Here is a 16520-nt window from a genome sequence, read left to right on the forward strand (position 1 = left end):
TATGAATTTATTCAGTAAATTTCATTGCCATTCCCAGTGAACCAGCATATGCTTCACTCTCCTCTTTTAATCTTTTATACTTATACACTTATCCAAGGGACCCCCTCCACCTTCCACACACACACACCTCTTATTTTATTTTTTTCTCCTTGGCTCTCTTTTTCTGTAACCCCCCCCCCCCCCCCCCCCCCCCCCCCCCACCTCTTCAAAAGCACTTAACCATCCATCATGGATTAGGAATCTCTCTGAGCAAAATAAAAGACGTGTCTCATTAAATGTATTTATGTTTGTGCAGGGTAGAGGGGAACAGTGTCTGTACTATTTTTCTCACCTCTTACGCACTCAGACAGCCATTTTTGCCTGTCTACACACACACACACACACGCGCACATTACTTCCCTCTCAGGAGAGCATTAATTCTCATTCTCAATTCTGATGTACTTATTAAATACAGATTACACTGAGGGTGGTTACACATTATCCAGTTTGGAAGTGTTATAGAAGAGATGTTTTTTAAGCTTCCTTGCAAGGAAGTTTTGACAGCATGATTTAAAAAAAAGTTTAATAGTTATTGTATATGTGTGAAAGACATTTATTGTCTTAAAGTACCCTTGTTACTACCACAACAAACAGATTGTATTGTAGTGTGTGTGTGTGTGTGTGTGTGTGTGTGTGTGTGTGTGTGTGTGTAGCTAATCAGACAAAAAAAAAAGATTTTCCTTTTTGTAACAGAAATGTGGAGAACTGGAAGCAAAAGATGTATAGTAGAAACTTTGGGCTGGAGTTTGAAGAAAGACCAAAGAGAGAAGAAAGAAGGTATAAAGGCAGGTTGAATGAAAGGTTGAGATTCGGAGTGGAAGGATAAGGAAGTGGAAACAAGAACATGGCAAGGAAAAAAGACAGAAACAAGGCATGGGTGAAAAGAGACAGAAAGGCTAGAGATGAGGGATCAAGATGGATAAAGGCCCTGAGGGAGAATAACATAGTGAGCAGTGAAAGACAAGGAGGCATGGAAAAAAGGAATGGCAAGAGAGTGAGTGAGCACTGGGGCTACGAAGTAACTTGCTGGTGGGAAGATGAGGGGAGAAACGGGTGGAAACAGTGGGTAGAACAGAAAGGGAAGGGGGCAGGGCGGCGTGTATTCACCATACCGGTGTACGATTGGCTGAGACAATGTCAGGCGGGCAGCGCTGAATTAAATCAGATGTGCGTCACCAGCTGCAGTTCCAAGCCAACAGCCAACCACATACTGCTGGAAGGGGGAAGGTTCTTCTTATCCCTGTCTCTCTCACAGGCTCCCTCTTTCTCTCTTTCTAAAAACTCAATTGAATTGGATGAAAACAACTATGAAAGTGTCTTTTTGCCTGTATGTGTCAAATACTATGCAAAATATAAAATTCTTACCTTAAATGTGCGTTTGTATGCCTGTGGAATAACACTCTTTGTGTATGGGAAGTGGATGTTTTTTTAATTTATTTTTTTAAAGATCATTATGTTTTGATTTCAAATAAAAATAATACAAATACTTAAAATACTCTCTACAGGAAAAAAACATATATTAGTGAGTGGTTGTAATTTGTATTTCTTTCTGATACAGATCAATGCAAATTCCCCTGCTGTTAGTGTGTTTCAGCAGGTAGGCACCCTGAGAGGGCCTCTGTTTTCAGCTGTGCTTTTGGACAAGCTTTTGGCAGCCACAGCGAATACCTCTGCACTCTGATTTATTTTAACCTCCTATGCGGTAATGTCGGCTGGTGTGTGCATGTCACTGTGTGGTTAATTACTACCACTGCAGTATAGGCCTGCTGTAGGAGTAGTTTAGACTCTCATACCAGAGAGACTGAACCCCTAAATATAGCTGCAAGCAACTATGGTCAGAGTGCAATAACCTTCCAGCGTTTGGTGATCTCAGTGGGCAGTTTGACCCCATCTTATCTGAGTGACCTTATAGTACCATCTCACCCCACTGGAGCTCTTCCCTCTCAGACTCTCAGAGTAAAATTTGAAATTGAATCTAATTTAATTTTAAATTGAAGTTGAACATATTCAACCAATTCACACGTGTAGTATTTTGGCAAACAGGACCTTGAATCTTTTTATCATTATAGAAAATGTTTATTAATTACCAATGCAAAAACATGATTGTCAACACACCCAATAAGGTGAGCGTATTGCATTATATTTTATTATAGGTTTATTTGTGTATTTACATTTATAATGTTTAAATATTGAAAATGTAGGTCTTAAGTGGTTCTCTGCAAATATATTATTTGCTAAGTGACATGTAACTGAGTAATAAAAGCAGTCGCCTCTGTGGATGACCTCCATTTTCACCTTGTTAGACTGCACCTGCAAACTGGTAAGCCTTATTCTGCTCTGCCACCAAAGTGAGCTTTGGTTGGAGCACTGGCCTTCTAGTTCACAGCAAATCTCAGTAGCAGAACAACTACTAGAGTCTGTCCAACCAAGGGACGAGACCCTCTTTGGGCAAAGAGCTGAGTGATATTGGGGAATTCCCCAGCAGTGCCCTGACTAGAGAGAATGCAAAGGTAGGGAAGGACACAGCACATTTTTTAGTTTTAAAGGGACATGCAAGGGTGTTGTCCGTTAGTAAATCAATCACATGGGTTTGTTCTTTGACGAATATAAAAATATAACATTAGTTGCCAAGTATAGATCTCAGATAATGAGTTGCGGCCACAGCTCTGGCCTAATGTAACTAAAATGAGCAATTTTCTTTTTGTTTTATTTCCTCCTGTTAAATTCTAAATTTTGGAGGTACACCGGATAGTTAAAAGAAAATGTTTGGATGCAAATATTATTGAAAAGTTTTTCTTAGCTTGGTCGCAATATAAGAAGATGAGATCACTCAATTATTTTTAAGTAGATAGGCATTTGCAGCCAGTAATGATAAGAATAAGAAATTCATAACTAATTTAATTAACTAAGTAATAAAGAAAGAGAATGTAAGTAAATACAGATAATAGGATATTTGCAGCTTGGACTAATTAATTTCTATTCCATTTATTTTTCATTCGAACAAACTGGCCATCCTACCTCTACAAATACAAGAACTGTCTTTCTGTCCCTCTCCCACTCCCTTGAGTCAAGGCAGTCTCAGCTGTTGTGTAGAATGGTTGTGTCTATCCAGGGACTATAGAAAATAACATCATCAACTATTCATCATGTATTTTCCCTTGGACCAAAAAACTGTAATTCACAGCAGCTATTGAGTTACAAGCTATTGATGTCAGTATGAAAGCAAATATTTCTGTGCAGCAGGAAATTGTGAGGTAGAGTACTTATACATGCTACAGCCACAGACTCACACCAACAAGCTGCTCAGTTCCCATGACGATAAAGAAGTGCGTAATCTTATAGCACCCTGTAGAGAAAACTTTAGCAAAGCCAATCTGTTTGGTTGCTGACTATCCAAGTCCTACTAATAATAACACCTTTCAGGCTAACACTCGATTAGATGGCTGGCTGGTCAGTGTAACCACAGGGAAAGGTTCAGACTGAGGCCAAACCAGCAGGGAAGGGAAACGTGTGTAAGTGTGCGTGTCTGTGCTGGGAAAGGAAGAGATAGAGAGGCGAGTTTAATTAGGAGAAAAGGAGGTATCTCGTCGTGTTTGTGTGTTGGTGTTCTTTCAGCAGAAAAAATCTGACCTTTTCATAGATTGCATCTGGGTCAGTAACATATGCTCAACAACAGGCTACATGAGGCAGTTAACTTCAGGTGATAGTTCACAGGAGAAGTGCAGAGAAAAGGTTAGATTGCTCACTACCTGGATAGTACCATAAATAAAATGAAATGCACTGAATTTACAGAAACTGCATGAACATCTATTTTTAGTAAACTGTCTTTAAAGCTTTTTTCATCAGACTTCAAGTGTCATTAATTGTAGTTAAGACCATTAAATATGCTAGGATATAATTTGATAAGATGACAAGTTTAATGTGCTGGCATGCTGTGGGCTATACATATGGCTCTGTTAAAAAGGTTGACAGCTCTCTTATAAAAAAAGAATAGCTCTATATTTTCAGCCTTTTTCAGTGTTGGTACTGCCCAGACAAATAAATATCTTCTGCTCTGTGTAGTATTAATAGTGACTTAACCCCGACATTAATACCTTGCTACCTGCATCTGTCTTTCTGTGTGTGAATGCTTGTGTGCCCATGTATTGTATCTGTCCAGTGCCAGAGCCTGCTCCCACTAAGCCCAGTCCCGGCCCATCCCACCACCCCGCCAGCCCCACGCTGCCCCTCTCCTCCTCCTCCTCTTCTTCTGGCAATGGCAAGCGCGCCTCCTGCAGTAGCCAGCTCCTGACTCAGACTCCCCCTCAGCAACAGTGCCAGTTGTCCTCTGCCAGTGCTCGCTACCCACCCAGAGAGGTGCCCCCGCGCTTCCGTCAGCAGGAGCACAAGCAGCTACTGAAGAGAGGCCAGCCACTGCCAGCAGGAGCCCTCAGCACTCTCACTCTCTCCTCCTCTTGCTCCTCTTCCTCCTCTTCACCCTCAGCATCTTACTCTTCTTCTACGAGTACCAGCAGCACTACCACAAACTCTACCACGTCCACTGCGAGCAAACACCACCAAGGTTTGTGTCAGTCCAGTAAAAAACATTGCGGCCAAATGGCTTTCTCATATAAATATATATATTTTTTAGTGGTTGCTTTAGGGTGATGTTGTGACTTTTGTCCTTGTTAGATGTGCATTTTAGTGAGTTTAAATAATACAATACATATACATGATATACAAAAACCCTCCTAAAGCATTCAGGAACCATTATCCATCTTGGGATGGATTATGAGAGAGAGATGTTTGCATTTGTAGATGTAACTTCATTTCAAACTTTGCATCCTTTTTTCTTCTTAGAGACGCATAAGAAAAGCAGTACTGGCAATACAGTAAAAACAGTGATTATAATTGCACTTTCTCTGTCAGCAAATGTAATGACAAGACTCGCCACCTAAAATTTTGTGGGTAGACTGACCATATTAAAACGGGCCTCAGATTTTTTTAGTTGATTGCTGCTTTTTTCCCCATTTCCCTTTGTGGCTATTCTGAAGTAGTGAGGTTCTGGTACTTGGATGCATGTTTTCAAAGCATGTCTGTGTTTTCTACGTGTATTAGTGTGAATAATGATACTTATAACGGTGACAATTGTCTTTTTTTCTTTTTTTTTTTTTATAATCAAAGGCCATCTGGGATATTTTAGTGTTTGAAGAACTTGGTTAAGTGGTTTTAGCCTTGTGCACTGTTTTTAAAATCACCAGCGGTAGGCTTTTAACGAACTCTTTGTTGGCCCTGAAGTTCACTAATGTTGAACCTGCCTTGAGGGGCTCATTATACAGTGGTTTGTGTGTATTTGTAAGCAAGTCATGTGTTCTTAAATCATGGCCATTTATATCAATATTACAACTATATTTCTCTGGTTTTGGACATGAGCATTTTTCATACAGTCACTTTTTATTTTTCTTCTATTTATTAAAGGAATCTTAACCATCTGTTTAATGTACACAGATGCAAAAGTGAGGGTACTTCTCATCCTCCAACGTAACAAGCCGTAGCTTTGAAGACACAGATGTGAGGCTACCTCTGTAGAACACCACACATTGTTTGCGCAGGATCTAGCACGAGCATCTGCTTGCATCTTTGTTGCATCTCCTGTCTCTTTTTTTTCCACTCTAGCTTTTGATCATGCTGCTCTGTGCTGCTTTTCATTATTGTCTCTAAATTTGCTGTGCGAACACGGATTACTCAGTAAACAAATCTGCAGCTGCTGCGGTGTATGGTTAGCTAGCCAGGAGGCTACAGTCCTCAGCATTACAGTCAGCTGGTCTTTCTATGCTCTGCTGCTGCTGCTGCTGTTGTTGTTGTAGTCAAGTCTGTGCCACCAGTCACAGCATCAAACAAAGGCTTTAAGCCTATGCAGCCACCCAGTGACACTCTCTTTGCCAGAAATTGTGCTTTTCAGTCTATTTAGTCAATTTACTATGTTTGGATGTTATTTTTCACTATGTAGCCATTTGATGTTGTTTCACAAATAGTGTTATTAGTTTTTTTTAACTTATTTTTTAATGTATTGTTTTTAAAAATATAATAATAGAGCTAATTAATTTAAAAAAAAAGAAAATAAGAAGATCAAAAAATAATTCTAATATTATGACATCATATAAAAACACAGAATCTATATAAAATGGATTCATTTTAATATTGTCTAAAGAATTTTCACAGGAAGTAAATTCAAGGCAACTGCATCACTGTATTTTTTAAATTCAGTAAATATATTAAATTGGTGCAAAAATTCAACAGATTCAATCTGTCGGCACAAATTTCTTTTTTATTACATTGGTAATAATGTTTTTTTTCTCTATGCACAGCTATTTACTGCAGTGTTTCTTTGGCTGTGGGCCAAGAAAAAATTTAGCTGCAGGCGTAACTCTCTTAAGAGAAACATTAAGTCAGAACCTTCAGATTTGAAAGCATATGTTTCTTCTTTGAGCTCTGGACACGTTAGGATGCCCTGGCTGAGTGTGTTACGTTGTAATGCTGTATTATTGTCCTAGTCCAGCACTTGTTGTCCTAATTGGCCTTTACCTACCTCTGGTTTCCCCTGGAGTCTCTCTGTACAACAGCCTGTGACAGAAGTAGCCATTGGCTGGGTTTTCACCTCCTTTTCCACTCATGTCCTTGTCCTGAGGGCATCCAGTCCACAACATGTTCTTTCCTGTCTGCACAGCCAATAGCCTGAAGCCAGTAACCAGTTGTTGCAGTGCGTCTGCGATACATAACTTAGGGATTGGACACTGAAGTTAAGTCTACAATGCAGAGCAATTATTTAAGTCTGTGGCTTCTTTCATTTCAAACATGACTTTTGCTGCAGAAAATCTGAAAAACTTCTCACCTAAAAATGTAAACCCAGCAAATGTATGTTTGCTGGATTTACAAGTTAATACTGGACTGTGATAGATTTAATGAAGTTTTTCCTGATCATAAATACATCTTTTTTTTTTTTAAAGTCAAAATGCTTATATCTCAAAGACAATGTCTGCAAATATAGAGGTAAAGTTTCATTTCATTTTGCAAGTTACAGATGAACTTTGTTCCGAGGACAGTGTTTCTATTTTGTTTTCGAGGACAGTGTTTCTGACCTCTGGTGAGGTTACTGAGGCCCTAAGGGTGGCAGTGATGTGATGGTTCACTTTTGTAGTTGCACACATGCAAACACTAACACATGTATATAGATATAATGAATGTGCAGCAGAGAGAGTACTCTAGTCTGACCTAGTTGTGTCCCCTCAGATATGCGTCTCCCTTGCAATCTGCCTCACACTTTAAAGAGGAGTGTACTCACACTGTAGTTTTAGTTAGTAGAAGTACACTGTAAAGATGTTAAATTTATTTCTTTGACACATTTTTGATCACTCCACATTTGGCTTGGAAAGTCAAATTTAATTATTGTAGAATCTATATGAATTCTGTGTAAATCTGTAACGCTTGAGATTCCAACAGGCTATCCAAGCACCCCATCCCCAGTGTCTAAAATGCAGTCTGCTCTCGACACACCACCCTCCCACACAACGTCTTTTCTCAACCCATTCAATTGTCCCACCAGACAGAGACCCCCTGTCCCATTTCCATCCCCCTGTCACACCCACCATTCCCATCTCTCCAGCTGACTGGAGACCATTTAAGTAGTCCGGAGCATCCAGCAGCCAGACAGACTCCCCAGTAGCAGGTGCTGGAATGGGGTCTCTTAAGACTGTGGGAACTGTAGCCCAACAGCTGTTTGCCGGTCACCCAGACAGCACGCGTAGCCAGAAGGCACTCTGCTGGGTGCGGTTTAAAACACTTGACCCTTTCATAATGCTTCCTTTGATTTTTAGGTAAATTAGCTTAGATTTTGAACACATCTTAAGTAAACTGTTTGGTGTTGCTTTATTTAAAAAACAAAACACGTTTAGAACACTTGCGCATTTTTACATTCTTTAGATATAATCTTATAAAAATGTTGTTTACCTCTTCTGACATCATCAAAAAAATAAATCTGTTATTTCTACGTTTTTTAAAATCAAATGAAAAGATCACTTGGCCCCAAAGAAGCCACGGAGGTATAGATTGGTCCATATGCTCAAGCTGTGACACACACATAGGCACACACAAGTGAGAGAACCCCCTAGTGGCTTCATTAATGCAGCCTCTCTCAGGGAAACCAGAGAAGTCACTATGGTCTCGCTCTTCTATTTTCTCTCTTCTCTCAGCAGAGGTAAACAGACATGAATGATGAGCTTTTTAAACCCCACGGAGACCGTCCCCTCTGTTTTTCTTTTTCTCTATGTTTCCAGAAAAACATGTGCATGCCGTCCTCTATGTGAGTGGGCGTAAAGTTCTTCTCAAAGAGAGATGGAGAGGGTCAGTATGGTGACAAAAGACTAGTAAAGGTTCCCTCCTCCTTTGATTTTGGGTTTATGTCATCCCATAATTTTAACCGAGAAGCCGAGCTGCCTCTGTTGCTCACACTCAAGCTAAAAGAATCACTTTGTCACTACAGTTATTCTCATTCTGTTCATGCTTTCTCTTTCGCTGTCTCCCTTTCTTTTCCCTCACCACTGTATGTGCTGACCTCTCCCCACCCCCACAGACTGTCTTCCATCTCTCTCTACCGCACTCTTCTTCTTTCTTTCTGTCACCCAGCCCTTTATTTCATTCAAATGGGGAAGAAAGGCATTTAATTCTTGGCTTATTGCCCATTTCCATGATGGCAGCTAGTGTCATTAGCAGGAATTCACCTCTTGCTTATTTGTGCTTCAACTCCGGCTGGTATCACACAGCTCCACTGCAGTGTTGATGCTGCTTGTCCGTGTTTTGTAGTAAGCACTGTCGGTGTACCTACATTAGGATGTTTTTATTATTAAACTGATGTCCACCATTTCTGTAGTTCAGTGCAGGTGAGAATAAGCTAGACTCCACATACACGCATACAAAAAGGCTGTCTTTCTGTCCGTTTGAAACGTGAAGAGCTACAGAGATGCTACTTTTTTTCCCTTTCCGTTTTTGACCCTTTTCATTCACAAGGCATAATCATAGGCTGCCCTCCTAATTGCAACCAGAATGAAAGCAACACATTACTGACATATGATTGCAAATGGTAGATGGAAATAATTCTCCCCTTGCCTTTGTTTTTCATATTCAGCTTGCTTTCATGCCCTTCCCGCAAATCAATGATTTGCCAAGAATCAGCAGTACCTTTTTCTGGAATGCCTGGAAAGGGAGTTGAAAGGGGAACAATGGAGGCACATTAAGGTGAAAAGAAAGGAAGGCTGTTTTGCATTAGTCCACTCGTACATGTTGGCAAAGATGCACCAACATTAAAACCTTTGCAGTGTAATGCAACCCTGTAATCCTGTTGTAAACACTCCTTTTGTGGAGCTAATAATGGTCCGGTTTTGTTGAGGTAGATGTCCACATGTGCTGCCTCTGCAAAAGGATTTTTTTTTTTTTTTTGCTTCACTGACTAACCTGTTGCAGATGTACTAAGATGATGTCTGCTGTTTCTTATTCTTGCGTGGATCTGTGTAAGCACTCTTAAGACGAAGGCTGCTATACTTCTCCTCAGGTATTTTTCCATTCTCTCGCTCTCTGACCTCCTTTCTTTTATCATGTGCATGAGAGTCACCTTTTCTTTCATATTTTTTTATGTGTGTGGTTTGGGGGGGCTTGTTCAAAATTAGCTTTGTACATTTCCTCTGTGACAAAGGTGTTGAGTGTGATAAAAGAGGACTGCTTTGCAGAGTTTACATTAGTCAAGTAATCTTTTATTTTCAAATTGTGCGAATGAAGGAGGAAGATATGCTGGGTGGTAAGGAACTGACTGAACAAAATAGTTTTACTTTGACTGCCCTCCCCTGAGCTTCTTGGATAGGGTCCAGAGTGATAAAGTAGTGCTCCTATTTGCTTGGAAATCGACCACGTACAGTTGGACAAAGAGAAAACAGTAAATCAGTGGGCTTTGCTGATCAGGATTTGTTTTCCTACTGACTACGGTAGTAGTAAAAAGTTGTTTTGAACAATTTAATATAAGGCCAATTACTTTTGCAGTCTACATCAGTTTAAACTAGGAGTGCACAATAAACTTTCCCAAGGGGCCAGAAGAGAAACTGAGTATGTTGTGGAGGGCTGCATCAGTAAGCTAAACTCAGTTCTGCTCAGTAGCTCTGGGTTTTGAAAAGTCCTATACAAATAAAGTTATTATTATTAATGTTATGTTTTTATAAGCTGGTGTAGCTCTCACTACCAGTTTCTGAGTTTTGACCCCAAACTTTTTTCTTATATCAAGTTGGGCTGGGCGATATGGCCTAAAATCCATATCACTGTATAATTTGAAGCATGTGCGGTAATATGATATATATCGCGATATATTCTTTTCTTCTGTATTAAGTATTTTACACACTATAGGGACATTTAAAATCCTTTAATTTTCTCAAAAATCGACAGTGTGCCTTATGTACGAATTCTGGTTGTGCTTACTGACCTCAAACTGATTTTATGTGGTTCACGCCACTCAAAAATCTGTCAAAAATGTTTTAGTACGACTTTGGTAAGCTACGAAGGCGCACAGCTTGATGGATTGTCGGAGCATTATGGCTGCCGTAGTCAGGAGCCTTGCGGAGTAATCTGGTTCCTAAACTCCGTCTGGTTCAGGTCCCAAAGTCACACGATCACTGCGGCATCACTGAGAGTTAAAACTGTCTAAATTATTTCATCTTTAATAAAATGATCAGCATTTCTGCTTTACCAAGTGTAACAATTAAGTTTAACATCTAGGCATCCATGAAAATCGAATTTATTACATTTAACGGAGTTAGAAGTTAGCAGGAAGTTAGCTCGCTAGTTTTGCTAGTTACCTAAATATGATATAGCATGTTCTGACTGAGAAATTTCTGAAAAAAATTAAAACGTACTGCTCTGCTACCAATTCCAACATTAATGAAGACAGAAAACTAAACAGCAGTGATGTTTGTAGGGTTACTGGAGTTGGGCTAGCTGGTATATAATGATGTGCTACGTGATCGCTAGCAAAACAGCTACGTTAGCATAACAGCTACATTAGCATAACATTAGCACAGTGAAGTTGAAGGATGGCCGCTAACTTTTTTTTCACTCAATAAAAGTTAACGTGAGGGTTTCTGGTGGTTAGGGACCAATGCAATTGCATGGCAGGATGCTGTAAACGGACCAAACTTCAGTCAGGAGAACAACTGAGATAATCCATCCACAATACGAGGTTAGTCATTAATATACTGCAACAACATGGGAATAGAGCAGTTGTTAGGGAATTCAGCATGAATTGATTGATAACATTGATTCATTCAGCAATGAATCAATGTTACGGAAGCGCAGTTTTTGGCTTTCCCTATATTCCAAAAGTGCTTTGTCTCTGCTATTACTGTCGCCCAGCATAATTTGCAGATGATGTTGTTTGCAGCCACTGCAATGCTGTCGACCAAAATAGGTGCAGCTTGATGACACCATCAACATGCGCTACCGTTGGCCAAATTTATATCATTTCTACCGTATACCGTTCACACCGCCCACCCCTAATACCAAGCTGTTGTCAGAAGTCAGAAAACCCATGGCAAGTGTAATTTAAAAACTTTCTGATGATAGGCACACATGGCTTTTTTTCCAGCATCTTTTAAATGAACGTAAAAAGAAAAGTACACTTACAGCAAATATGGGGATTACTTTTGTTGTGATGTTTCATTAGTTATTTCTGTTTTCAGCTGATTGCAAACTGACTGTAGATTAATGTTGGTGTGCATGTGTGTGTCATCAGTCTGATGACCCTGAACGATAAGGCTGCCTGGGAAGTGGAGATAAGTGAAAATGTAATTCACAGCCTCTGTGGCACGTTCAAAGTATCTAAAAGTCATACATCTGCCAGAATATGTGTCTTTGTCTTCACACCTCAAATAAATGGACTTTTCCTTCTATATCTAGTTAGTTGGTCTGCGCAATGGTGATATTCGTAGCTCCTACTTCTCATTAGCTTTTCTGTCATTTGCCTGAAGCTACCCTATTGGTTAGAGTGTTTGGATGCTGGATCAATAGCCTCTCTGCTCTCACCCACTAACATTAATAAGATTATTGATTAGCTGCCTCCCACAGATTGATTACCCCTTTGCAGCATCAACCCAGTCTATTATTAGTTCACCATTTGATGGTGGCTGCTTTTGTGCCTAAAGAATCTGCTTGTGCGTGATTCCATCTTGATCAGAGTTGTAAAAAGCTGCGATTTGGTAGCTTGGTGAGGGATTTGTAGATCATAGATCATAAGTAGAAGGACAAAATCTATGGACAATCCCTCATTTTCAGTTTTGTCATACAGATAATTCCTAGATATACAGAATCGCATGTGCAGTATTATGTATATGCAGGTAGTGAGAAGCAAATAGACACACACTTATTCACACAAGCTTGGAGGAACTGTTATGTGGTTTCTTATTGCAGTGCAGTTGAAGGAGGAGTAGGCCCAGTAAAGCGTAAGGAGTGATGGATGAGACTCTGTCCTGGTTTCATTCCAATAAATGAACGGCGTTCCACTTGGGCTTCCCTTCACAGTCCCAGCCAGTGAAGCCACGATGGAGACGGATGGGTCTCTCGCTGCCGGGTGTTGGAGGAGTGCAGAAGGGAGAGAGGGACAGGGTGAAGAAAGTGGTGGGGGGAAAAATGGAGGAGGGAGACATGAGTATAATAGGACATAGGTGAGAGATGGGATAATAATAAATAAATGACTTTAGAGAGTGAAAAGGGAGTAAATCAGTAACCTCTGTTTAAGAAATGGAAGTTAAGTAAAAACTGGGGAGAAAAAGAGAAGGAAAGAACGATGTAAAAAGAAAGCAAAGGCTCCATCTCAGTGTTTCTGTTTGGCTGACTGCACCAGAGCAAGGATATATGGATATCCTGAAGCTGATATGACAAGAAGCACGCTTGGCTGTGCATTCTGATTATGTTTTAAATCCTGAAACATGCAAGCCTGACCATCTCATCCTGCCAAGTCTGATAGCTAGCGTTAACTAACCAAGAAGATAAAATTGGTTCAGGAAGCTAACTGTAGCCTGGTTGTGAACTTGCATTACATGATTCTCCTTACTCTAAACTTATGAATTTCTTTTCTTTCTCCCCTCCTCCTTGTCCTCCCTGTACTTTTACTCCTCTCTATCTGTCTCCTTTGTTTAATCTCTTACCCCCCCCCCCCCCCTTTTTTTTTTTTTCTCTTTAGACATATCCCTCCAGTGTGGCCCTGGTGCCCAGTATGAGATCTCTTATTGGGGAGCCTCTGTACCAGTTGACAGCCCATCAAGTGCCAACAGCTGGGACAAAGTGATTATTGACAAGAGTGATACAGAAGCTTGGCCCTCCATCAGCCGCAGTAGTGACCCCTGCAACCCTGTAACACCAGAATGCCCCTCGGGCTCCACCAGCTCTAACCTAGACACCAGTGCTGTCACTACTACCAGTAGGAGTAGTTTTGTGAGTATGGCCACAGGCGCAGCAGGCCAGCAGGCCCACTACCCCTCTCTCAAAGCTAACAATAACATGATGACAGGACCTGGATCAACCAACGCATTAGTAGGTAATAGAGGCTGGGTTTCAGATGGTAAACAAGATGGTATGAATAGTGGCAGAGTTGGAGCACCCAATAACTGGGGCTCTTCCAATTTTAACTTGAATCTCAACCCAAATGCCAACCCTTCAGCCTGGCCTGTTCTGGGCCATGAGAGTGTTGGAGGTGGTACCAGTGGGGTGTCCAGCTCTTCATCCCTTCCACCAGGCATAAATGGCAATGGAAATTTAGGAAATGGGAACATGGGAGGTGCTGATAACGGTGGGGGAAGTTGGGTTGGCATGATGAGTGCTACAGAAAATGAGCAACAGCACCCTTCAACCAACACAAACTTGTCCTTCAATATAGAGCCTGTTAACCTTAACACTGATGGACCAAACCACACTAAACAACAACAAGCTCAGGAGCCTATGAGCCCTATCCATGGTTTAACTGGTTGGGGAGGCCAGTCACCCACTGAGTCATCCCAGCTCAATGGGGATACAACCGGCAGCTCTGTATGGGGTAGTGGAGAAACCAAGGCAGCTGACTCCCCCAAGGACTCCAGCTGGGACTCAACAACATCTGGAGGCCTCTCTGCTTGGGGTCGCCAAGGCAGTGGTGGTGGGAGTAGTGGAAGTGGTGGCTGGGGTGATTGGGGAAAATCCTCTGGCGGTGGAGAAGCAACTAAAGGTTGGGACAACATAGATGCTGGTAGTTCTGGCTCAGGCCAAGACCAGCAACTGAGCTCTTGGGGCCAGCAGCTTGGAACAGCCCCAGCAAGTGAGGACAGCGGAGACAGCAGTGAAGGTCGATCCCAGCGTAGAGACAGATCCTCCAGCATGGAATTTGCCCCTATGCTACCACGGCAAGACCTTGACCCTAGAGTCCTGAGTAACACAGGTTGGGGACAGACCCCCGTCCGACAGAACACTGTATGGGAGATGGAAGAAGCAAACTCTGATGATGGAAAGAGCAGTAGCAGCTCAGACACCATAGGAGCCTCCAGCTCCAATGGCGGACCCTCATCTACCAATGGCACCATAACTCCTACCATTGCTCAGAGGCCTGGATCTGGAGGGAAAAGTGACAGTGAAGGATCTTCATCTTCTGGGTGGGGAGCTCCAGCATCTCAGCCAGTCCAGACAGGATCAGGATGGGGTGACCCCCCACAGTCACTCAGTAAAGCTCCGAATGGCACTACTAGTGGCTGGGGAGATCCTTTGCCTTCCAGTGGTCCCAAGAATGGGGGTACCTCATCCTGGGGATCAGAGGACAAGTCATCCAGCTGGGACAATGGCCTAGTGAAAAACCAGCCTACTAGCTGGGGAGAAGGCCCCAAAAATGCCCATAAGTGGGGCAACAATAATGGTGGTTCTAATGGCTCCACCACAGGGGAATGGGGAGAGCCAGACATCAAGAATAATGGTTCCTCTAGCAGCATGTGGGAAGGAGAAGGAAGTAACGGAGGAAATGGTGGATGGAAGGAAAGTCCTCGAGGAGCAAATGGAGGAGGCTGGGGCAAAACTCCTGCTGTGAGTAATAGCAGCTGGGGGGAGACCTCACGTGCCAATGGACCAGTGCAGGGTGGCTGGGGCTCCTCCAAGCCACAAGAAAGCAGCAGCAGCAGCAGCACTGGTAGTGGAGGAGGTGGAAGTATTGGTTCTTGGGGAGGTCCCAGTTCTGTGAAGCAGAACAACTCTAGCTGGGGTAATGTCAGCAAACAAGACCAAGGTATGGAGCCTACTGGCTGGGAAGAGCCCTCTCCTCCCTCCATTCGTAGGAAGATGGAGATTGACGATGGAACATCTACCTGGGGGGATCCCAGTGCCTACAACAAGACAGTCAACATGTGGGATCGTAACAATCCCACTAGTAACCCAGGCAACAGCGGCCCCCCTCCAAGTAAGAATGGTGGAATGATTATTCCCAACAATAACAACAACAATCACTCCGTTGGACCTGGCAACAACAATCACCATCACTCTCACCCTCACCATATGCACCACCATACTCATCATGGCCAGCCCCCAACTCACCTGCAACACCATGGAAACAACAATGGGTCGCCCAACAATGCAGCATCACATCCAAGTGTGGGGCCCCAAGGCAGACCCACCCACTCCAACCCAGGTATTTAAAAGACTTAGACATTAATGACCTAAAATCTTATTTTGCTTAACATTCAAGTAGTATTTGAAATTCAAAAATGAATTAAAATTTGATTTCTGATCTTGTAGTCTCCCACCATACTATATTCAATGAAATGTTTAAAAATTTCAAACTGACTTTTACAAAAGTGGGTATTTCTTTCTAACAGCATATGTGTGTTTTATTCAAGGGATACTGATTTTCTTGTCTGTTAACAAGCCAGGGAGACAGACAAAGACAAAGAGATTTTGTTTTCACCTGTTCCCATAAAATGAGAAAATTATAACAAGCTTGGGAACTATGGTCCTTCCTTTCAAAAATAATTTCTTTGAAGAATTTACAAAGTGACTGTTTTTGCTCTCAGAGAAGTTAAAATCTTCACAGTTGTCATCAGCATTTAATAGTAGGTTTAAGTTTGCACTTTCACAAGATCTAGTAAGTCTTTGAAAAACAAAAGCCCTGTGAAGCATAGATATTTGCCAAAGCTTTAATGGCAAACAGTTTTAATTGTGAATGAGACCACTGCCATCTGCTGTCTGCAATTTGTGCTGCAGTGACTAAGGAGCATCATGAACACTTCCAAAACACATTTAAGCCAAATAGCTGCCCATTTCTGCTGATGTCATTAATTTAGGCTTTTCCTAATCTGCTGCTTTGCTTTGTCTTGTCTCATTCACCTACACATTCATAGACACAGCTTGGCAGGCTGGGGTGGTGAAAGGCATATAATTATAAAAAACCACAGCATACAATAGAA

At 41.7% G+C, this 16520-nt stretch overlaps 1 protein-coding gene across 1 annotated transcript in view; it reads left to right on the forward strand.

The window, feature by feature from the left end:
* The window catches only part of tnrc6c2 (trinucleotide repeat containing adaptor 6C2), a 40448-nt gene that overhangs the window by 7781 nt on the left and 16147 nt on the right, over positions 1–16520 (forward strand). The window contains 2 exon segments of the mRNA XM_082535950.1: positions 4199–4600; positions 13289–15745. Coding sequence (XP_082392076.1) covers positions 4199–4600; positions 13289–15745 — 2859 coding nt within the window.

The sequence above is a fragment of the Aulonocara stuartgranti genome (assembly GCF_965226115.1).
Source record: "Aulonocara stuartgranti genome assembly, chromosome: 6".
NCBI lineage: Eukaryota > Metazoa > Chordata > Actinopteri > Cichliformes > Cichlidae > Aulonocara > Aulonocara stuartgranti.